Consider the following 25999-nt stretch of genomic DNA (forward strand, 5'->3'; position numbering starts at 1 on the left):
CAAATGTAAAGATGATGTAAGGATTTACAAGGCAGATAGAAAACACAACAAAGATTAATTTGGCTGGCATAAACGATGATTTGAATTGTATGTTATTAACCTCTGTGAAATTCACATAATTAAAGGAGTAAGACACACCTAATTTTTTTAAAGCATACTGTTGACAGGGTATATTCAAATGCTACAAAGTGATGGGGAGCTATATTATGAACGATAAATAATTTTAAAATAACATTAGCCTTTCAACAATAGATTTCAACAGTTTATTTTTGTTAATGATAGAGATATTTGCTCACTAAATTCAAGTAATTAATATAATAACAGTGAATGATAAGCTAGAGCTGGAAAAGTTAACATACAGCATTATCTTGAAATTTCAGTGGGAAAAAATGATTGATTGGAACTTCACCTATCTTTTGGAACCAAAACAATGTTGAAATAAAGTCTGAATAGAAAACTGTCTCTGGTTCTTTCACATTTAAAATTTAAAAGTCCTTTGATAGAGAAAACTCCATTTTTCTGCACCTGTTTAAATATTACAGTAAAAGGCAATATTTGGATTGCAGAATGTAGCTCGTGAAAACATGTGATGTAAATTTAAGAAGAAATTAGCTTTTCCATATGAAAGAAAATCAATGATCAAAAAATTCAACATGATTATGGTGAGATTAAGCAAAAACACCAAGTATGATATTTTTCAGTTCTTGTTTAGCACATATACTAATACATTTTCAAACATCAAACAATATAACACCAATACCTACTAAAACTAACTAGTACAATAAAATTCCTACAGCATAGTTAATTATTAACATCACAGAAACCTAATTCCCTTTTGAATTCTGTAACCAAACATACCCTCTGTGCTGTGTGAGCTGGTCCAATCTTTTCCAGGATTCCCCAGAATTTATAAGTATTTTTAAGGTAATTCATGCTGAACCTTATAGTTCCTTACTGAATTCGGTGGATCTTCTGATAGGCCTTCACTTACGAGACTATATACATGTACTCATCACAATTTTGAAAAGAATGGAAGACCTTCATACATGTCAGTTTTTAGTTTTATCCAATCATTAATTTTCTGCAGAGTCGTTTTTTCTTGACTTAATATTTCTGCAAGTTTTTTCATTTTTTCTTCATTTCTTTCTATGTACTGCAAACCTTCCAACTGCAGCTGATCCAGTTTTTCATTTCGACTTTCATCTAGAGGTATGTTTTCACACATTACAGGATTGAATCTAAAATAGGTGTCAGGAGGTAACAGACCATCAAGCATTATATGGACTTCTGTTAAAACAAAGAGAGGATAGGGTGGATAAGAAAACTGAGTTATTCTGCAATGATCTAATTTTCTTTATTTAAAATTATCTTCTTTTAGGGAAAATTACAAAGCCTATTTTATTTCATTACTCCAGCTAATTAGAAAGTAAGGAATCTACAAATAATAAATATAACTATACAATAAAATGCATTTCCCAGAATACCACATATAATTCTGCTAAATTAGGATACTTGCTTTAATATTTTGTTCTATGTTTTTGGTTATACTATTAACCACTGCTGAAATACCTTTCCAACCTTCCACTTTTGTTTTTAATTTTTTGGGATCATCTTTATTGAGGCATAATTTACATACAATAAAATGCACCAATTTTAAGTGTATAATTTGACAAGTTTTGACAAATGTATACACTTATGTCACCTCCAAAACAATCATGACAAAATATTTCCAACATCTCAAAAAGTTCCTTCATGCTTCTTTATAGTTGATCCCTCTCTTACTCTTTGCCTTTTCTAGATTTTCACATAAACAGAATCAGAACCATAAGGATAGAGCCCTTCTATGTCTAACTTCTTTTACTTAGCAAAATGCTTTTGAAATTCATCTAAGTAAGCATGTATGAACTGACACTCAGTTTTTTTTTATTTTATTTTATTTTATTTTTTTGCTGAGTAGTAATCCATTATACAATATAGCACAATTTGTTCTCTCTAGTTCTGGTTTTGGTTCTTTTGTTTTTAGCTATTAGAAATAATCCTATAAATATAATCCTATAAATATTTACACACACGTCTTTTTGTGGACATATGATTCCATTTCACTTGGGTTAATACCTGGGGATGAAATTGCTAGGTCATATGGTAGAAGTATGTTTATCTTTTTAAGAAGTGCAATACAGTTCTTGTTTTCCAAATGGCTTTATCATTTTGCATTCTAACCATTTAATATATCAGAATTCCCACTGCTCCACATCTTTGCCAGAACTTAGAACTGTTAGTCTTAATTTTACCCATTCTAGAGGATGTGTGGTTTTAATTTTCATTTCTCTAATGACATTGAGAAGTCTTTCATGTGCTTATTAGTCATCTATACACTTCCTTTAATGGAGTATCAGTTCAAATATTTTGCCATTTTTTTCACTGAATTTTGTGTTTTCTCTCTTACATATCCTTTACATATAACATAAGAATTCACTATATATTTTGGATCAGATAGAGAATGGATCAGATAAATGTTTTACTAATGCTTTATTTCAATCTGTAGCTTGTCTTTTCATGATATTAAAAGTGTCTTTTGAAGGGTAAAATTTGAACTTAAGTCTAATTCATCTATTTCTTTCTTTTTGGTTCATGCTTTTTGTGTCTTATCTAAAGAAATCTCTACCTAGCCCAAAGCCATTAAGATTTTCTCCAGGGTATTCGTCTAGGGGTTTTACAGTTTTAGATCTTAAATTTAGGTCTATGATCCATTTCCAAGTTCACTTTTGTATATGGTATGAAGCATCAAGTTTCATTTTATTAATATTTTTTATTTTTTAGTTATAGTTGGCATACAAAGTTTAATGTTTTGACTATAGTTACCTAATAGTCCCAGTACCATTTGTTGAAAAGACTATCCTTTCCTCACTGAGTTACCTTTGTCAAAAATCTTTTGAGCTTGTAGAGATCAATTTCTGTACTTTCTATTACGTACTACTGATCTATATGTTTTCTATCTTTATGTAAATAATATAGTCCTTTACTTGCTGTAGTTTTATAGTTTTGAAATCAGAGAGTGTAAGTCCAACAACTTTGTTCTTTTTCAAAATTGTTTTGGCTATTCTAGCTCCTTTGCATATCCACATAAATTTTTCATTAACTACAGTATAAGTACATGAAGAAAGCATTTCAAGTTTCTTGAAAATTTCAAAAGAGCCCATCACAGGGTTTGCACAAGGTATATGTATAAGTATTAAGAAACTGGATGATTAAAGCTATCTTTTTCTCAGTAGAGTGCTTAGAGTAAGAATATTTTATTGATTTGACAACAAAATTTCACATAGTGAAAAATCCAGGATAACAGCTTCTCTTGGGTTATTATGTAATAAATAGATAAAAGTCCTTAGCGGGGAGTTTAAGATTCTCACGTAGACTAATAACTTAGCTAATAATATATTATAGAAAAATAAGATTCAAATAAAATAGTAAAATAAGGAGATCTAGATCTCAAGGCCAAAAACTAGAAATTCAACAAATCTTCACGGCCTGCCTTCTATGTGCAAGGCATTGAAGTCAACGTAGTCAACTTAGTAAGTTCCTACCTTACATTCTTATAGGACAGGAAGATAACAAGCAGTTAAACAAGCAAATATGTAATATATATCCATAATGAGATAAATGCTCTAAGAGGGGGAAAAAAAAGCAGGATAAGGAGTTAGAGTGAGATAATGAGGTGGTTGGAAAGTGGTCAAGAAAGGTCTCAATGGGAAGTGACATCTGAGCAGAGACTTGATTGAAATAAGGGAGTGAATCAGGTATATATCTGGGAAAAGCCTTACAGAGAGAGAGTATAGCAAGTGCAGGGCCCTGAGGCAGACTTCTCAGCAAGTTTGAGGCACAGCAAGAATTAAAGTGTAGTTGGACACACTTTATAGAGAGGATATATTTTGAAAGGGGAGATCAATGGCAGTGATGAGATTTTGGGGTTTAGTTCTAGGTGTGATGGGAAGCCTAAAGTGTTTTGAGCAGGGTAAGAGACATGATTTATATTTTAAAAGAATAATTTCAGCCTTTATATGAACATGAGATTTTAGGGGCAGTAAGAATGAAAGGAAGGACTTATGCTATTCCCAGTTTGCCTCCACATTACTAAATAATCTAATTCCTAAGTACTTTTAATTCGTTCACTGTTATGTGTATATTTGAATCAAGCTGACTTCTTGTCTTTTCTGTTTCTTAAGTGGCTTAAGAGTCTCCAACCAAGCCTTTCTGCTAATCCAGCTTTGGATACTTCTCCAACTGTAAGTAGGCAAAGGCAGCACTAGCTCCCGGATAAAGAACAGTCTCTATTCTAGGGTTTCTTAGAAGAAATGGGTGAGGAAAAATGAGAACGACAGAAGACTTACTCTCATGTGGTTCCTAAGCCTACAATACAGACATAATATACTCTTTTACAGTTAGGATCAGCATATTCTACCAAAAGCTGAGTTCTAGGGGTTGAAGTACTCCAAGGTAGAAAACAACTAACCTTCTGTATCTGTAGCACTGCTGATAACATTAGACAGTTTGGTTCTCAAGCTTGTGTATGTCATGGTGTTTCTCACATCACTCTCATAACGTCCAGTGCCTAGGGATACGATGCACTCTAATGGGACATCTGGCCAAAGACATTTACACTCATGCATTGCTAATGCCGAAGGGTTATTCAGAACCAAACCTCCATCCTGCAAAACATAAGTGAAGAAAATGTAATACTGAACCCTTAAAAGTGAAATTCTATTTTATAAACATGAAAACAAAAATTATATTTTAAACAGTTTGAAATTTACTCACAGGGAAAGCTGAAATGCATAACAAATTCAACAGATTATTTAAAAACAAAAGCTTCCTTTGAATTTATTTTATATACTATATATGTAAAAAAAAAAAGCATTTACAAACTCCCTGGCCTCGCCAGCTTTATTAAGCTTTCCTTTCCTATTATAGAGGTTCTTTGAACTTCTTGGACTGCTTTGCATATTTTGTTTGATACTGTTGTAATGAATTGAATTACTTTTTAAAGCTATTATCCTTGTTTAGTGGTTAATACAGATTCTATATAAAACCTAACAAAAGAATTGTGGTTCTACCAAACAATTATAACTAGGTCTTTCAAAAGTCAAATATAATCAAATTAATTCAACTAATTTAAGTTGAAATTGTATTAACAGTACAATTTCAAAGCATCACATTCATTATAATACAGATGTAACCTAAATAAAGTAGGCAAACTTTATTTCTAAGCATATTATTTTGAGGCATTCAAAGAAAAGAAAGCTAAAATGCTGATAGAGTACTATAAAAATATAGTAGAATAAAAGTATATAACCAGTCTCACATTCCTGGGATAAATCTCACTTGGTATTAATCCATTCAATTTTGAAAAGCTATAAACTGTTAGAAAATTATCCCTTCTAATAAACCCAAATCTCTCTCCCTGTAATTTTTATCTATTAATTATAGATTTTGCATTTTGAATTTATACAGAATTGATCATCTTCTTACCCTACAGTCTAGCCATTCATGAATTATTTGCACTTTTCTAAATAAGCTACATTCTCTTGTCTTCATGCCTCTTCTCATGTTGCGCTCAACTAATCCCCACTTGGACCATGGAAATATAGTCAAAGAATCATTTATTCTAGCAAGAACCTGAAATAATCCTAACATATTGAGTAGGAAACAATCCACTTCTACTGGAAGATATTGCTGAATTCTATACTAATACATTAAAAAAGAATTTTTAAATAATGTCTTCCACAACGATAGAAAGAGAAATACAACTTTAAATTGTCATACAATAATGCAGTATGTATTTCAAATGAAGGTAGCATTATTATAGTAATTCAAACATTCTTAGGCAAAGATATGTAATAAACTAAATATTTTTTTCTTACAAAAGACGTATTTTTTCAAAATTATTTTTCCATGTACTAGTACAGTAAAATTATGGCAATCCAGGATCTTTGACAAATAAACTGCTTTGCATAGTGGAGTTTTCTTTAGAGCAGAGTGTGTGTGTATATTTATATATTTTTTTAAAAATAAAACTTTCTGGAATAAGCCATATACTTTTAAAAAAAAATGGTATTTACATTTTTTCTGAGGATTTAGGATTGTGGGGGAATAACACAGATTAGGACTACTGATACTTATAATTCTAATCTCAGTTCTTCTACTTATTTGGTTAAGACATGGTGACTTTTAAAATAAAGTTTGACTACGTAATTTCTAAAGTCCATTACAATTCAAAAATTTTACGATTAGGTATGGTGTTGAGTATGGATACACATACAATTTCAAATGGGCTCAATGGCAACTTATTTTAGTACTGGCCCTAGAACTTTAAAAGATTTTTGATGACAGCTTCCTTCTGAATAATCTACAGGTTTCTGATAAAGGTGAAAAGAATATGCAGCAACCCAATCTCTAGTGAGGTAATAATATGCCTGTCTTTTTTTTACAAAATTAGTGAATCAAAACATCAAAGAAACTTCTCCCAAGTGGTTTCCTTTTCTTATGGAAAATAATCTACCCCACACCTCCACCACTGTCAATATCAGTGTTCTCTGGCTTGAAGGCCCCATTAAAAACATTAAGCAGGATTTTGCCCTACAAATGAAGTACATACAATTGTTAACTAACATTTCTCATGGAATGTGAAGGAGAAACACTTCTCACCTTTTTGTGAATTTACGTTCAGTTACATGGGGGTGGGGGGGGTAGCATTTATTACAAATAATAGATAATGATAGCTTTTTATTTTAAACATTACCAAAACAACTTTCTCAAAAACATGAATCCCAAATGCCACTCTGATTGGGTCACTGAAATTACATTGGAAGGCAGCAATATGGAAATGTTTCAAAACGCAAATCACATTTTAAAGGGAAAGTTAATTGGCTCTTTCATTATGGAATAGCCAATCTGGGGTTAATGGTCCTTTATCATGGCATAAGTCATTCAACCCAAATATGTAGCTTTATACCTTTGGAATAACAAGGATACAAAGAGCTGTGTGGATACCCAGAAAAGCTATTTTTGTCACATTTTCATTACTTGCTCTATTCTCCATTTTAGGTTGGGTTTTTGCTGCCACTTTCAATCCAATTTCTACCCCTCCCCTGAGTTGCCACCACACTCTAATTACTACACTCTAATTATTGCACTCTTCAAAAGAATGTGTCTTATGTTTTCATATTTGTGACTTTCATGAGAAAAGGCTGTCTTTTTAAAAGACGTCTCTTGTCAAGAGGGGCACATTTTTTCATAGGCCCATCATATTTCACATCCTGGGCTCTTTTCATAAATGTCCCTTTGTGGCTGAAATGTACATAAGTTGAGATTGTCTCTGAAACCTAAAGATTACAGAAAGCTGGCCTGTGAATGGCCTCAGGTCTCAGACAGGAGAAAAAAAAAAAAAGGGGGGGGGGGGGGCTGGGTTCACCTAATTTGCCACCTGACTGGCAGTAAGTGTCTTAAGAATAGTGAAGCCTCTCTCCCTTGTGTAGGCTCAAGAAGAAGGAATTTTGTACCAAGGGCACAATGAGTAAATAGCAGCATACATGCTAGCATTATACTTACCTTTTTTATGGACTCAAAACACTTAATTTTCAGTGTAAATCTTAGTAATATAGTTAAATGCTATAGTAATATAGTTAAATGACTCCTAAACTCAAAGTAGCATGGCAGAGAATATACACAAAAGATCAGAATCCTAAACTCAACTTATCAAAGTATTAGTTAACATTGTAAGAAGTAAGCCTTCTCTGATACCAAGTAGACTGTTTCAGTTCATTCATTAAAAACTTAAATGTCCATTTATTCTATAACAGGTCGAAAATCATGTAGTGACTATAGTTTTGGAGACTGCTATCTTCGTGTTTGCTGAGTTTGAAGCAAATGAACTGAGACTGAATTAGCTGGAAATGATAACCATAAAGAGTGGGACAAGTTTTTAGAACCACTAGGTCCACTTTTCTTAAAGAACCAGTAGAAGCTAAATTCACATCATTCTAAATTACACTGTACCTTTATTGCTATAATGGCATTCAATTCTCTGAACTTCCTTGCCACTGGACACAGTCCTCCACTCCTCTCCCACATCCTAAACTCTTTCATTGTGCTCTGTGGAACTGTTCCAAAGTGAAAACTCCCAACAAAATTTCACCTTCCTCTGAAAGTGCTTTTTTTCCTCTTTGACTTAACAGAAGTACGGCTCTTCCCTGATATCATTTCCCAGATAGTTGTTGATTCTTTCATAGCTTATACTTTAGTGGTTAAGAGGGAGTGGTGTCTTAAAGTTGTTCTTTAGTGTTCCTTCTAGACTATTATTAGTTCCAAATCTACTAGGAAAATTAATTTTCTTTAAAGGCTCTGCTATTCAGCTATGCCAACATTTCCTCATCACTGTTGTCACGTATCAACCTCCAATCACTCCTCCTCATTCAACAAATTAATCAGCACTTGGCTCACAGACTTCCTTTCTACCCCGTGTAGAAAGGAGTAGAAATTCTTTATATTACCCCATGTGACTTAACATCTTTACAGCACCTTGGACTCTCAGTTCCTCAATATTCTTATCTACAAAAACTATTCTTACATCTACTCTCTATGGTCACACATTAGCTCTTGAATCAAAATAAATAGAATCACACAGTACAGTTTTTTGAGTCTGGTTTCTTTCACCTAGAATAATGATTCTGAGATCAATCCATGTCTCTGTACATGTCAGTAATTCATTCCTTTTTATTGTTCATTATTTGATATATCGTTTTGTTTTTTTTTTATCCATTCATCAGATGGAAGAAACTATTTTTAAATTTAGCTACCTTTATATATCTGTTGAAAGTCATAAATTGGCTAAGTATTTGTACTGTTTAACTTTGTACAAATCTACTTGGATTCTTAAAACTAGTAATTATTTCCTAAAGTCTTTCTCAAGTATAAATTTTAATTTAATCCTTACAATTGTTTTCAATTAATAGAATGATACCCATCCGATAATAAATTATCTCTTTTATTAAACTATTTTTATTTTAAATTCTATAGTTATACTCTGTGTAACTTCTAATCATTTGGGTATTTTAGATGAAATCATCTTCATTATTATAAACGCCTATAAAGAAGGATCAGAGAAAACAAAAGGTGGAGGAAAGAAGGGACAAAAAAGGCTTAGTAATAATTGATAATAGTAAAATTAATCCCAAATCAAAAAGTTGCCATATTTCCAAGTTTCAATAGCCATGTTTCAAAGTAAATTTCTGTTCCTTAAACTTTACCTGCTTTCCATAAAGAAGTGCAAGTTTAGATTCTCATACTTACTCTACTCTAGTGGTGAGACATATCACCCCTTAAGCTCTGTTTACAGTTAGCCTACTCTTGTCAAATGCCTCTTCTATCAGTAGTAACTCATTAGGCATATATTATATCTATGGTATTTCCTGTGGCCTTTCTATTCACTTAGGTAGTCACATTCACATTTATTTTCATATTATGTACTTGGTATTTGCCAGGCACATTGCTAGGTACTGAGGTAAAATAGACTTGAAAATGAATTGATTAAACAATTTGCTACTTATCTCTTAGAGGTACACACAGGATTGTGTTTTAACTGCAGTACATGTGCATATACTTAATAGCCAAATTTTAGGTGCTTTTAATTATTTTCATTGTTTAATCATTTCAAATCATAAATCAGAGCACCTATCAGAAAAATAACCACTGGACAATGTGAATGTCCCCTAATCATCTCATCTTAGCATCTTTTTTTATAAAGATTGTTTATTATGGTAAAATAAATATGACATAAAATATAACAAAATTAATCTTTTAAACCATTCTTAAGGTTATAATTCAGTGACATTCAGAATGTTTTACAGCCATCGCCACTATTTCCAATCAGAAACTCTGTAACCATTATAGCCGCTCCCCTTTTTCCCTTCCCTGACTGGTTTCTATCCTAATCAACTATTCATTTTTTATAGATCAACTCAGATGAAAATGTCTTTGTAAAGCCAATTCTGGCAGAATGAATCACATCTTCTATACTATTTTTTAACCCTGTACATATTTTTAAATTTTTTTATCATTTTGTACTTCTTAAACCCTTTCCTCTTTTTCACCTACTCCCTCAACTCCCTTCCCATCTGGTAACCCTCAGAATGTTCCTTTTGAGTTTCTTTCTGTTTGCTGTTGTTGTTGTTGTTGTTTCTTTATTTTGTTCTTTAGATTCTACATGTACATGAAATCATATGGCATTTATCTTTCTCTGACTTACTCCACTCAGCCAATACCCTCTTGGTCCATCATGAAATAAATTTTTCCATCCCTTTACTTTTACTGTGTGTATCTTTTAATCTGAAGTGAGTCTCTTTTAGGCAGCATATGTAAGGGTCTTATTTCTTTATCCACTCAGCCACCCTATCTTTTGATGGGAGCATTTTTAATTTCTTTTCCTTTGAAGTATTTGATAAATATGTAGTTACAGCCACTCTATTCATATATTTTTAATATATTTTTTTTCTTCTTAAAGAAGTTCCTCTAACATTTCCTATAATACTGGCTTGGTAGTGATGAACTTTAGCTTTTTCGTGTCTGGGAAGTTTTTTATCGATCTTTTAATTCTAAATGAAAGCTTTTCTGGGTAATCTTGGTTACGGGTCTTGGCTTTCCATCACTTTGAAAATTTTGTACCAAGACCGTCTGGCCTGCAAAGTTTCTGTTGAGAAACTGACTAACAGTCTTGTTTGGGTCTGTGTTTCCTGGGCTTGTGTGTCTATTTCCTTCACCATTATTAGGGACATTTTCAGTCATTATTTCTTGAAATAGGTTTTTAATTCCTTACTCTCTCTCTTCTCCTTCTGGCACCCCTATAACGTGAATCTGTTGCCCTTGATGTTGTCTCAGAGGCCACTTAAACTATCCTCATTTTTTTGGATTCCTTTTTCTTGCTGCTGTTCTGATAGGGTATCTTCCACTACTCCATCCTCTAAATCACTGATTAGATCCTCCACTTCATCTAATCTGTTGATTCCCTCTAATGTACTCTTCATCTCAGATATTGTACATTTCATTTCTGACTGGTTCCCTTTTATGTTTTCCACCTCCATTTCTATGGTTTCTCTTTATTAAAGTTTTGAGTTCATCTACTCTTCCCCTAAGTTCATTGAGCATCCTTATAACCAGTGTTTTAAACTCTGAATTTGTTAGATTGCTTGTCTCTACTTTGTTCAGTTTTTTTCTGGAGCTTTGTTCTGTTCTTTTATTTGGGACATGTTTCTTTGTTTTCCCATTTTGGCTGCCTATCTGTGTTTGTTTCTATGTATTAAGTAGGGCTCCTAAATCTACCCGGCTGAGTAGAATGGCATTATGTAGTAAGTGTCTTGTGGGGCCCAGTGGCACTGTCTTCCCTGGTCACCTGAATGAGGTGCTCAAGGTTTGCCCTCCTAATGTAGTTGAGCTTTAGTTGCTGTTTGCACACAATGGGAGGGACTGACCCTTGGGCTGACTGGTTGTGAGGATTAGCTGGTGAAAGGCTGACCCTACTGATCAGGATTCACTTTGGCAGGGCTCTGGTGCCACAGGACTGAATTAAACTTTACAACTACTTCTTAGATAAAGAATAAAAAGCAAATGAGATAACTTCTTTTGAAGTTTAGGAATATATGGTCCTGAAATGCAATACTTTATCATTTGAAACTTTCACTAATATTTGGCATAAATGCAATTTTGCAGCATGATAACCATCTTAAAGTAATGTTATAAAACTTAACTATTATATTTTGAATACACTAAGTTACTTCTCCATATATGACATGGTGAGAATACTATAAGAATGTGAAGAAACAATTGTTAGAAACAACTAGCAACATAGTAAAATAAAATGTTAGAAAGAAACTACAACTAGTACTTTCTGTCCTGAGGGGGTGGAAGAAAGAGAAAGGTGAGAAAGGGAAGTATCTTACGTAATTCAACAATGACTGATTTGACAAAGAAATAGTCTAAATTGACTCCAAAGAGGAAAGGAATCCTATTTTAATCTAATTACAAAGATTATGATATTACTTCTAGAGAGATAGAAAGATCATGGGAGAGCTGACCATAGCATTTTAAAATATATTTAAGCTACTATATAAATATATAGGAAAAATAAAATTGATAAAAATATATTATAACATTGACACATGTAAATTAAAGTTATATAGTTAGTATATAGTTTATACAAAAGATCCATGTGTGAGCTTTTGAATAACACCTGAAAATCATTGTCAAATTATTTTCTTCTTCAACATGAATACCAAATAAATAAAGACAGCACACATACTTCAGTGACTAGAGAGGAAAGTTAAGGCTACTGACTGACTCCATCAAACGAGACTAATTTTAAGTGGAATATCATATAAAAAGTTAAGCTTATATATATATAGAAAGTATCAGCTCAAAAGCTTTATTGACTTTTTTTTACCACTTAGTATAAGTTAAGATTTCCATAAATAATGGGAAAAACTTTACAGAAAAGATTTATAATAAGTCATCTATATAATAGAAAAAGAATAAATTACCAGAAATAATATTTAACTTTATATATCATTTAGCCATAAGTGTTAAGACAGTATAATTATAGAAAGCATTCTAACTCTGTCACTTAACAGCTATGACTCTAGCCCAGTTACTTAATGTTTCTTAAGATTCTAACTTATCATTTGTGAAGTGGAAATAGCTCTATCTACCTCATAAGCAGTGATGATTGAATGAGTTAATGCATGCAAAGGACTACATAAGTGTCCGACACATTGCTAACTTAGTAAATGTTTACTATTATCTTATTATATTCTCTCCTTCAAAATATGATCACCGAACTATCAAACAGATTGTGTTCTGCATTTTCAGGGACTGCTTCATTTTTAATTTTTATCACATTTGGAAAGCCATCATACATATTACTTCATTTTTCCATCAATAAAATTATAATTGGCTATGAATCATATTATATTAAATACAAAAAAAATCGTTCCTAAAATATGCTCTCCAGCCAGAATGCATATTAATTTAAGAAAAACAAATAAAAATATCTTGTACTGCACATCTTCCATCACATGGAGACATGAAGAAGAGTGGTTGATCCCTCTCCTCTGTAAGTTCAGTGATTTAATTCAGTGACTTTAATAAGTGCTAATTCTTTTTAATCACATAAAGTTTTAAAAGATAGGCCAGTCAGCTTACCTGATGAAGATCATTCCCTAGTGCATACTCTGCAAAGTAGCCTGGAGCAGCAGATGAGGCTCTAATGGCTTGCCACATTTTGTACTGACAGCCGCCCAAATAGTGAGAGTTGACTCCAGGAAAATGACCATAGTTTCTGAACACAAAAGCTTTTGGTGTTATCCCTCTGTTTACAATGGTACTTACTGCAGCTACCTAGTGAATTAAAAAGTAAACAATACCCACTGTAAGCAGCAGTATTTGGGATTTGTAAAAGTTAAATATTATTTAGTAGTATGAATAAACAACCTACAACACTACCCATTAAGATGAATGTATAACATAACTAATGTTAAGCCAAAGAAACCCAATCTTTTTAAAGAATTTTTTTTTTATGGGGAAATAGATACAAAGATTGAGATAATTTTGAGAAATGTATTGACAAGAATAATAAAGGATATTTTTGACTACATGATTTTATAGGTATTTGAAAAGATGTTCAAGAGGGCATAAATTTGCAGACCTTTATATAGTAATTGATATAGCAATAGTAGCAATGAATAAAAATTACTTAAATATACTACTTTCCTAATGTAATTTACCAATTAGTCTTCGTTTCTATCTTCTTTGAAAGCAATGACTTCAATAACAAAGACTACAGAAACTCTCAAGGCTTTCTAATCATAGTTAATAACTGGCAGCTGGGTAATTTTATTTTACTAAAAAAACTAATGTTGATCACCCTGGGTGACAAATTTTATCTGCGTCAGCTGGATTTATGTAAAATGTGCTGTATTTATTAATGATTTGAAATATAAACTTAAGAAGCTGAAAGGTTAAAATGGGGCCAAAGTTATTAGGGTCCCTTGCCAAGCCCGGCCAGGGGCCTGTTTGCTTTGCTATTTTATAAATCAAAAGCCATCTCCCAAGTTCCTATGACTGATCCCACTGTGTATAGGAGCTGGCCATACACAATAATCCAGAGGGTCTTTCTATTAATTGGTACACAGGCTGAATTAAGAAACATATGGGTGGAGGTTCCATTTATTATAAGTGAATTACTTTTTGAGGCAGCTAAAGCTCTACCACGTTCACTGTATTATTTAAAGCTGGCAACTCCCATAATTTAAAAACAAAACAAACAAGAAACCCTGATACAGGAGAACAAACAAGAAGTGTGGAGTGCATTCCAGGGTCCTCTCCAAAAGAGCTGTGTATCTCAGTATCATGGCCTCTAAAACTCCGCTTGCTTTGATCCACCTACCCACTCCAGCCTCATTTCACATGCTGTCTTTGGATCCTTATGCTCTAGTCTTCAAGAACTCTTCCAGATCCTGCATTTCTCCAGAACTCCTCCTACACATGCCATTCCCTTTGCCAGGAAAATTCACACTGTCTCAAACCTCATTTCCTTAGAATAGTCTTCCCTTATGTCCCTGTGAATATATGTGTTCAGAGTACTGTTTTCGTGTTCCACAGAACTTATTTCAGGGAAACTATATTTTATTTGTGTGATTATTTGATTAATGCCTATTTTACCCTACTGGACTATAAATTCCATGTCTGCATTTACTCACTAATGTATCCAAAGTGCCTAGCATAGTGCTGGCACATTGGACACATAATTAATATCTAAACAATGAATGAAAATATGAATAAGATAGTGAAAGAGCAATTCAGGGAGCTGTATTTGATTTTTCATGATTATTATCCAAGAACAAATAGAAGCTATATCTATTCATTTTTGCATCTATGGTGCATAAATCCTACTCTTCAATCAAATAACAAGTATTATCAAAGAACACAGAATTGAAGCAATACTCAGATCATTATGTGTCAAACAAAATAAAAAAGGGAAGCCAAACTGACATAAATCCTAGTAACGTCTTTAAAATTGGGATTCCATTTGTATATTAATATATATATATATAAAGGCATATAAAATTTCTTTAAAAAAACCTAGGGGAGGAAATGCCACAATTTTCCTTAAATTACTAGATTTGATTAACCCTTATGATAAAATAATTCTTCCTTATCTTTAGTTCCAGTCTTTCATGTTCTTAAACTTTTATTGTATTTACTTTTACTGGATATAGAAAAAGTCTAATGATCACATCCTATATCTTCACGGGATGACCCAATAAATAAGGAATCAATATAATCTATTAAAAGAGATTCCTAAGAAATTTTTCCTTTAATAAAGGGCCTTCAGAATAAGTGTTTTCACCTGACTTTAAATTCCAACTAGGTGTTATATTTAAGAGACTCCATACTTACCTTAGGACATGTAGGGTTTCTTGCTGTTTCAATCATTAGTGAAGATCCCATTTTATCCCTTTATTAAAAGCAAAGAAATAAATTATATCAAAATAATTTTATCTCCTAACATCAGAAAACATAACACTTAGCAATTAGCATAACGCATAACTCTTAGCATAAACATAGCAATTAGTTTGCCCATGGGTTTATTAAAGCACTATGAGGGTCAAAAAAGAAGTATAAGAATCTATTCTCTAGGAGGCTTACAGTCCAATGAGTGTATACGAAAAAAATATACAGTTATCTATTAATCTCTAATTCAAACTACAAGTATCTATAGTTCTGATGGGGGACAAGTAATACAGTTTGAGTATCTGAGAAAGATATATAAAGGTATAGCTTGAGAAGGACACCAAAAGATGGCAAGACAATACATTGAAAGCCAAGACATATACAGGGTAAAGGCGCAGAGGCAGAATAAATCTGTTGCTTTTCAGGATCTTCCTGACAGGATAAAAGAGCTGTGTTAAGAAGTATGGTTAGGCTAGTTACAGAGTACTCTAAAAACTGGATCAGGAGATTTATACTTTAGACTTGTTTTAGCAATACAAAGCCAACATCATTTCCCAAAATGTTTTTTAAATCATCTGAGTTAGTACTTGAATTACCGCAACATTATAGAAATTGTCCTTGACCAACAATTTTTACGATTTCATTGTAAGGAAATTTATTTCAATGTGGATTTTTCTCCAGATTTAAAAATTATGTTTTCCCCCTGTATCAAATATAAAGACTATATTTGTTTGTTTTTTTACCAACCTGCCTCAGTAAGAAAAAACATTTTCCTAATGACATTTTTTTCAAACAATACTCATGTTTCTCAACTAGAATGTTAGTAAATTCACATAAGGTTAATATTTACAAATTAGATAGCGATCCTACCCTTTACAATCTCTAAAAAATATCAGTGTAAAAAATGCTCTCTAAAACAGATAAGATCTTTGTCTTTCTCAACCTTATCTATATGTTTCTTCTGCATAAAAATCAATGCAATTTTATTCTTCTATGGGTCTTTCACTTTATATTTTCATAAAAGACAGGAATCCTAGGTGCATGCTGCTTTCAACTTTAAGCAAAGTTCATATTTACTTTTTATTTAAATCTTCATTTTATGAACAGAGCCAAAATGCTATAGGGAATTAAGTTATGAATATAAATTCAAAGACAAAGCAGAAACAGTAATTGCTTATTTCAGAGAAATGTCAAATTATGAAAAAATTTTCTACATTCTCAGATTCTACTGATGCTACAATTAAAAACAATGTCTTTAAAATAACATAAAATCATCATCACAGAAAAAGAAACCATAAAAATGTTCTCAATAAATAATAAGAAAAAAAAAATGCAACAAGACAAAAAAGGCCAGAGAGTAGGTGTGGTAGATTATAACAATAATGGCTCCCAATGAACACCACTTTCTGATATCCATATCCTTGTATATCGTCCCTTCCTACACAGATGCTGGGTTTGAATGACTTTGGTCAATGAGACATCAGCAAACATGCCTTAAACTGAGGCTTGATAAGTACTTATGGACCGGGACATGCCCTCTTGGAACTCTGAGACCACCATGATGGGATGAAGTCCAGGAAAAGAGTGACCATGTGAAAAGAGAGACCAGCTGTCCTAGCCATCTCAGCTGAGCTGCCGGCTGCCAGCAGCCCTGTGATGAGTTTAGACAAAAACGGAAGAAACACCCAGCCAACCACAGAATCATGAGACTAAATTATTGTTTTAAACCACTCAGTTCTGGAGTGTTTTTGGTTTTTGTTTTTGTTTTTGTTTTGGTAGCAAAGGCTGAGTGAAAAAATAGGGAAAAGAAAAAACAACTGACCACTATTAGAAAGTTTATCAATAGTGTGATTAAAAATAAAGAAGCCTTTCAAGGAGTATGTAAATACCGGAAGATACTCTGATGAATAACTAAAGGAAAATAACATTTCATAGTAGAGAGACTGATTTTACAGTAAATTTTCAAATTTTCATTAAAAAATCTTAATCAGTACTATTTTATGAGAACTGATACAAATTATATTTTAATAGACAGAAAAGAAAACCCCAAAATAAGCAACATACATTAATGAATGGTAAGACTGATCAATCGGAAAGATACCATTATTCTACAAAAAAACTGCTACATTTGAATCAAAATATCAGTGGAATTTTTTAAATGTAATAGGTAACCTAAGATTCACTTTGGAGATTAAATGAAAACAGTGCACAGATTCTTGAAAAAGAAGAGTAAGGAGAAAAGACTTGCTATATCACTATAACAACATTATGCAAAGAATTTGGACAAAAATTTTAAAAATCAATAGAAAAAACAAAGACTTGGATATAGACTCAAAGTAGGTAAAAATTTAAATATGATAAAGATAGTATTTTGAATCAGTAGAATTAGGGAAAAAGTACTTAGTAGAAGATACACAGGGACACTTGAATTAATATTGGAGTAAAAAATAAAGTTTGATCCCCTTATGATATACATCGAAATAGATTTCAGATAACTTAAAAATTTTAAATAAACTTAAACCTTAGGACAAGAAAATAATATAAAGATGTACCTAATTTCAAAGTAGAAAAGACTTTCCAAATATGAAAGCCAAATTAAAATTAAAGAAAAAGATTTGAATAAAGATTTTAAACTCCTCTACATTAAAAAAATAATTAATTAAAAAGCACATTTTCAACATATAATAAAATAGTTAATATATATACAATATAGTGAAGAATACCCTGATAGGAAAAAGGGAAAAATTATGCCCTTGACATTCACACACAAAAAGAGAATATAATTAAAACATAACAAATGTTCAATCGCATCAATAATCAAAGTGATGTAAACTGGAAACACCAGTCTAAAAATCTCTCAAAACTGACATAGTTTTAAAATTAAAATGTTTGGTGTTCATATGTATTTCATGAAATAGAAATACAAATTGATGCTGGTGGGTGAGTAAATTGAGACAACTGTTTTGAAAAACAATTCATATATATATATATATGTGTGTGTATATACACACACACACACACACACACACACACATATATAGCTATGATAAAGTTTAATTTTAAGTTAGATTGAGACAACTGTTTTGAAAAACAATTCATATATATATATATATGTGTGTGTTTTTTGACACACACACACACACACACCCATACGTATATACATATATCTACCTCACGATTTTTAAAACATGTATACTTTCTGACCCAAAATTTCACTCTAGACATTAACTTAAAGATATAATCAGAGATTTAAGTAGAGATGTAGGATGTCAATTTAAACTTTATTTTGAACTGTAAAACTATCTAAAGTATTTTAGATATTTATTATTTTAGATAAAGGGAATTTGTTAAATAAAATATAGTACATCCATAAAACAGGATAGTGAACAACCATTAAAACACCCTCAAAAAATATTTAATGATATAGGAAATCATTCATGATAAAATGCTAAGTGAAAATGCAGGATACAAAACTACTTGTGATTATCCCAATTTTGTGAAGGGGATAAATACACATGCACACTCATAACCTACCCCACACTTAATGCTTATTTAGAGAAATTCTAGAGAAAAACACCATGTTAACAGTGCTTTTGTTCTTAGTGGGATTATAAGTTATTTTCACTGTTTTCTTTATATGTTCTCTATTTCATATAACCATATAAAAATATGATTGTAAAAAGATATCAACATTAGCCCAATAATTATGTTTCTTATAAACTGACCTACTGATATATTCTGAAATGTGGGGAAAAATATAAATTTTCCAACCACAGCATTATTCATAATCACAAAAAAATAGGAATAACATAAATGTCCTAAATGTAAATGGTAAGAAAATATAGTGCCATCACACTGTGGAATGTAGTGTAGTCTTTAAAAATTTCTCAAGAGATATTAATATAGTTCAAAACAATGGAAAGGGTATAAAATTACAAGTACAGTATACTTTCTTCTATATAAAAAGTATATGAAAATATACATAGTCTACAAAAAAACTAGAAAGAAATATATTGCGAGGATTACAGTTCTGAATAATAAGATTATGAATGATTTTAAGTTTCTACTTTATGCTTCTATTTTTTGGAAAGTGAGTATAATAGTATTTTGAAAAAATGTTTAAAAATTAATGTTTTGGAAGAATATCTGTTAATGCCTAAGGAAGACTGATACGTTAAGTAAAAACAATGGGATGCAAACATGGTCCATATATAATATGGTCACAATTTTTAAAAAGGCAAATGCAACCTTCACACATATGAACCGAAGAAAATAGTGACTAGAATATGATTCACCAAAATATTAACAGTGGTTATCTCTAATTAGTAGAATCAAATTTAATATTCTTCTTTAAATTTTTTGGTATTTTTTAAATTATAGTATGAACATATTACCTATATAATCAAAACGTTCTTACAAGAATAATTATAACTTACTTAAGAATAGTTTCCCATGTTTGACTGTCATAAAAGGCATGGCTCCAACTCATTTTGACTGTTCCAACAATGAAATTTTGTGAAAACACATCTGCTCCTAATTTTCGATAAAGTTCCTCACATTCATCCAGGGGCATATGAAACAATCCCAACATGAATGCTAATATAGCACCTGAAAGAAAGAATCCTTAGTTTTTGTCAGTGTTGACATTACAGTATTTATAAAATCTCCTGAGCCATTAACTTGCATAAAATTCTAGCTTTGATTCTTTCTAAGTGTGTTACCTGGGACAAACTACTTAACCTCTCAGACCCCAAAGGTAATTATAACAAATAAAATGTATAAGGTTCTTATATTGGGTTAACACATGTAAAGGGCTTTTTACTAGGCCTCAAAAAAGATAAGTAAAAGCTAACTGATGATAATAATTTAAAAATATATGAAAATGTGCCATTTTACATTAAATTAAATAACATATAATTAGGATATTGTGGTAAATAATGTCCTTCCTAACCTTAAATAATTTCTTAGTTTTAGTCACAGTATATTTGACAACTTACCAATTCATTAAAATAATTACTACTTCAGGATGGTCCTGGGAACCAACATAATTAAAGAAATTAGGTCTCTGGGATGTCCTTTTAAATAGCCGGTTTCATATCCTAGTTGCATTTGGTAGGACACATAGCCACCTAGTGAATATAACTGGCCTAAACTTGAACTAACAAGAAAAAGTGGAGGAGAAAGCTTTGGAGGATAAGGAAAAGGGGTAGGAGGCAAAAACCTGTATAGCATCACTGCTTATACTTTGAGATTATAAGGAAAAAACAGAAAATCACTATCATAATATATTTTAATTACTTTATTTTATTATACTTGACCTTATTCTACTAAAAGATAAGACAGCTTATATTTTAAAATACATTGTATGGCATATAATAAAAATTGTTAGTTTTCAGTTTGTAGAAAATTTGTAATTAACACAAGGAAATTACTTGTCAAAAAATTAAGGTCTTTTCCCTTTTAAGCAGAGCTACTATAAAAATGAGCAGATATTAAAATATGAAATTTTATTGAACTGGTAAGGAACATTACCTTTAAATTAAATATATATTTATTAACTTCATAGACATTATAAGTGAGACAAAATTTCTACATTAGAATATACAAAATGAAAAAAAGAAAAAATTATAAGCGCTGTTATTACAAATTAAGATTAACATAAGCTAGAAGATACAATGGAAGATATATTGTGATAAATACAGAAATGTACATATTATATAAACATATATATTATACTCCATAGATGAATCTCTGTGATTTAAAATTTTATTGAGCACCTACCTACTAACAATAGTGCCAAAGCAAGAAGTTAGCCTGTAGATGTTTAAATGTTTGAATTGTGAGGCCCGTTCTAAAATGGTCAGGATAACAGCTCCAAAAAAGTACCAAAGAACACTAGCCCTAGGAAATGTCTCTTTAAGAAAAGTTTCCATAGTTAAATCACTTTGGGATATATGTAATATTTTCATATTCTGAGAGTCAGAATGCATTTTTTCCTTTTTTTTTTCCACAGTGCATTTTTAACATACTAAACAATCTCAAAAGTCCCTCTGTAAAGAAACCTGTTTAATTTCCTTCAACCCAATGTTTTCCAACTGTGCTAACATCTTGAGGAACTGACGTTCAGTAGAACATCACAGGAATCACTGATTCCTCACGCTTTTGAATTATCCCTGCAATAGCAATCATTTAATTTTCATAACTGAGCATCAACTGACAAGTTCTTTGGGGATATTTGTCATACTTGACCAGATAATGTAGACAAAACATTTGATTTTGTTGCCAGTAGTCTTTAGAACTACTATTACAATTCAAAAAATGAGAAAAAGAAATAGAAATAAAAATCCATGAAGATAAAATAATATAAAGTGAAATTATCAGGTCAAACAGTACAATACACAGCAAGGATCTATAGTCTTAAGAGTCCTTGAGTGTTACCTGTGAAGTAAGCAATAGCTATGGGTATCCTGAGAGACTTAATGGGGGTGGAGGGAATAGATGTGTGTGAGCTTGTGTAAGGAAATAAAAAAATAAAACAAACAGAAAAGAAAACAAGAATTCACCTGATGGTGAGTCAGTCAAACTAAGAAATTATTCAGTCACAATATTTTTCAATACTACCAACTTCAATACAAACACAAAACTATAATTTTAAATGTATAACTAGCAATATTAAAAATAGCCTTTAAAAAACACAGATTCTCATATTTATCAATTTAAATTCTGGCTTCGAACAATCAATTTTTTTTTTTAAATGATAGAAGAAGCCATTTCCTCACAGAGGGCCATCGCTTACAAAAAGTAAACTCTTATCCATCTTTAATATTCTATTGGTTCGAGTACAATCTGAGTACCTACCTCCCTTCCATTTCATCACTTTCCTTAAGGTGACTATACCATAAAGCAATAATTCATAATTTATACTCGTCACTGTGGCTTATTTAAAAGATATTAGAAAAACACATTAAACTTTTTCTGAATGTTAACTTACTCCCAATAAATATTTTTAAAAGCTCATTAAGCAAACCAAAAGATTATTCATCATCAAAACACGAAATTAATATCCATCATTTCAGAGAATGACCAAGATCTTGAACAAAAGTGCTTAATTTTCTTTTTCTTAATGTACTGCTGAGATGTACCACTTCTACATAATAATGATTACCTGTGCTTACACCACAAATGTAATCAAAGAGCTGATGAACTGGCTTCTGAGTAAGTTCAACTAATTTTCGTAGTGTCTGAAGAGCAACCAAACCCCTACAGAAAAGATAAAGGCAAAATGAGAATTCCTCTTTCAAGAAGTTACTTGAAAGAATAAAGCAATCTAAAAACTGTTTTTCTAGCTTATATTCTAACATGAAAACTAATAATATAAATTACCATAAGTACAAGTTGCTCAAGTCTTTAAGATCACTATTGAAAATCCAATATCTAAATAATGATATAAAACCTGTGCTACAGCAGCACATTTTAAAATGTATACTAGTATCTCTTTAGACTACAAAGATATGCCAATGTAAGATATATTTTTTAAACACCCCAATTGTGGAAAATAGTTAAAGCCTCCACTCACCAATTTCGGGGTGCTATATACTGGTTTCTTCTCTTACCAAAATAGTTGGTTACCTGTGTTTCTCTATGTTTTTGTTTTACATATTTCACTAGTCATATTTTTAAGCTTTCATTTGTTCCTTTTCTAAAATTTTCAACAACCTTAGGACAATGGTTTATATTAAGAATGTATAAATTTGTGCTGCTGACTTTGTTCATTTCTGGATCCCTGCCAAAGGCCACAAATAGTTTCATGATGAATGTGAAGATGAAATAGTCTTTCCTCCTCTAGAATACTAGCACCATGAAGACTTGGATTTTGTCTGTTTTGTTTACTGAGTGACCCCAGGACCTAAATAGTTTAAAACATGGTAGGCACTCCATCAATATTTGTTAGTTGACTCAATGAATGACATCATCCCTCCCAACTCCCCTGAGCTTAATGGCAGAGATGATTGGCTTCTTCCTGCTCCTCAGTGAAATTCCTTCCTCACTTAACTGCCATTTTCCTCATTTCTCATCACTTGGAACCAACTATATGAATTAGAATGATTCTCTCCAAATCATTACCACTTTATCACATGAATGATGTCTATCTTCTTGGATTTAACTTCCCTAAGAAATATCCAAAAGATCTTCTAAGACTTCTCTCTCAATCAATTCTATCTTCATTTGCCAACTGAGCACTTCTAATGGAAGTGTAAAACCTTTTATCTGACATGTCCAAAACAGAACTCTTTCTCAATACCAATCACCTTCTCCCCTATCCTTGCAATTCTGCCCTAGTCATCCAAAGAGTTTACTCTTAAGAGTGATCTCAACCTATTTTTATTATATCTAGTCCCCCTTTATCTTCAGAATTTTTTGTGTACTATTTCTTCCTTCTGCTCCCCACTTACCACCATCCAAAGTTAATATTTTATTGTTCTCTACCAAGATTATTAAATAGCCTCCTTCTCTCATCACTCACTCCTTCCTTTACACTGATGTCAAAATTTAAAAGACTTGGTTCACATATAGGACTATAGAATTTAACAAAAGATAAAGGTAGTACTTGAACATACAGAAGACCTGAGTGGCAAGGCAGGATACCAGAGAGTGAAGTCAAAGTCAGGTAAATTTAGAGTGAAAGGTTCATAAAACTAAGCCAAAGAATCTAACCAACAAGTAGTGAGAAACTAGACAAACTAAGAATAGGAAGCATGGATGGACTGCCAGTAGTAAGAAAGGAATTTCACGGTAAAATTCTCTCTCATTCTAAACTAAGACTGCATTTAATATTTATTGTGTAGCACCAAATTGGCATCTGCACATAAAACTGTAGGAAGTCAGAAAGTTACTGATATATATTCCTTTTATAACCATCACTTTATAGATGGGTAAGATAAATATGATAAAAGAAAGCTAATATTATAAAACATTGCCAAATTTTAAGATAATCTTGGTTGATAAACTGTCTTAAACTACCAAAAAAGCCTGAAAAGATCAAACTAAAATGTAAATACTATGTCAAATTAAAACAAAAGAAAATTCAGATATATGTTAAAGTAGCTCTTAGATTGATGTAGAAATAAATTAAGAAAAACTATTTCATATTGTATTTTAAAAATTTGATTTTACAATAATTATACCAAATTAGTTTTTAAAAACTCCTATAGCTGACCTGGAGCTATAGTTTTTAAAAATTATTTTTCTAGCCTTGCCTGGTTCCTCCACCATCAATTGTGAGAATTCGGATTCCTCTTCCTTTCACTGGATCCACGTAGCCAATTAATGCCAAAATTTCTCTAACTGCAGCCTGAAGAGTTTCATCCTTAATTTGTCTCAATCGTAATAAATATGGAATAATTTTTTCCTGTATTGAGAGAAAAGATATTTTGTTGCCTTTGTCAAATAAAGTTATTTTTATATGATTATTTTTAACCAGCACACATAGATCATCACATGCAATCAAGGTGCCAGTGTTTACTACTTCCTTGGTAACCTAAATGATACCTTAGTACTTGACGTATTAATGTCAATTAATATCTAGAATATATTTGTCCTAATATCTAGGACAAAAATTAACCTCTATCCAAATATTTCCTTTAAAAAGTGCAATGCTTAACAATTAGAAAAAATATAATTTGCTTAACACGAATTTAAAAACTATTAATTGTAACAATAAAAGGTTAACACTATAAATTTTTTACAATATTTTGTCTAAAACCTAAGAAAGATAAAATTGCTTCATAGTAATTATTAGAAATTAAACTTATGTCTACGGCTACCCTGAACAAGCCCGATCCCGTCTGATCTCGGAAGCTAAGCGGGGATGGGCCTGGTTAGTACTTGGATGGGAGACCACCTAGGAAGATCAGGTGCTGTAGGTATAAAAAATAAAAAAATAAGGGATTGTAAACTGACAAGGTCCTTGCAATCTGTGCGGTCAACCAAGGGTTGCCTCTCCTAAAAAAGAAATAAATAAATAAAAGAAATTAAACTTATTAAAAGAAAAAACATCTTGTATAGACTGCACATAGGATACAAGGGTAGCTCATAGTGAAATATGAACAAATGTTAATAAATAAAACTAAGGTAGAAGGCAAAAGCTGACCATCAAAATTATATAATTAGTTTAAATAAACCTGGGACTTCAAGATTCTAAGCATTCAACTTCATATTTCTGATCAGAGGCAAGAGCTTAAATCCTAGGTTTCTATGTTGAGTTTATCACTCAATAGGTTCTGTGCACTGAAGCATCTTATCCAGTCAGTAACCCTGATTTAAGGTTGAAGGGAATAGCTGAGTGGCAGCTATATTTGTGCTGTGTAACCTACAGTAAATCGAATAACTTCTCAATGTCTGACTCATTTTTTTATGATAAATCAAATCTGAAATACTACTGTTCTAA

General features: G+C 31.7%; 1 protein-coding gene and 1 pseudogene across 3 annotated transcripts in view; one reads left to right on the forward strand and one right to left on the reverse strand.

Moving 5' to 3' along the window:
- Positions 1-240: 240 nt before the first annotated feature.
- Positions 241-25999, reverse strand: part of PNPLA8 (patatin like phospholipase domain containing 8) — a 41466-nt gene continuing 15707 nt past the window's right edge. For all 3 annotated transcript variants that reach the window (XM_006925330.3, XM_015599532.2, XM_006925329.3), the window contains exons 4-10: positions 24810-24961; positions 22718-22812; positions 19989-20160; positions 15499-15556; positions 13243-13437; positions 4508-4703; positions 241-1287 (exon numbers count right to left, since the gene is read on the reverse strand). In XM_006925330.3, the coding sequence (XP_006925392.1) occupies positions 1013-1287; positions 4508-4703; positions 13243-13437; positions 15499-15556; positions 19989-20160; positions 22718-22812; positions 24810-24961 (1143 nt within the window). In that variant the 3' untranslated portion in view covers positions 241-1012. The remainder of the gene's footprint in view (positions 1288-4507; positions 4704-13242; positions 13438-15498; positions 15557-19988; positions 20161-22717; positions 22813-24809; positions 24962-25999) is intronic.
- LOC112473627 lies at positions 25365-25478 on the forward strand (annotated as a pseudogene).

This window comes from Pteropus alecto, unplaced genomic scaffold (assembly GCF_000325575.1).
Source record: "Pteropus alecto unplaced genomic scaffold, ASM32557v1 scaffold109, whole genome shotgun sequence".
Classification (NCBI taxonomy): domain Eukaryota; kingdom Metazoa; phylum Chordata; class Mammalia; order Chiroptera; family Pteropodidae; genus Pteropus; species Pteropus alecto.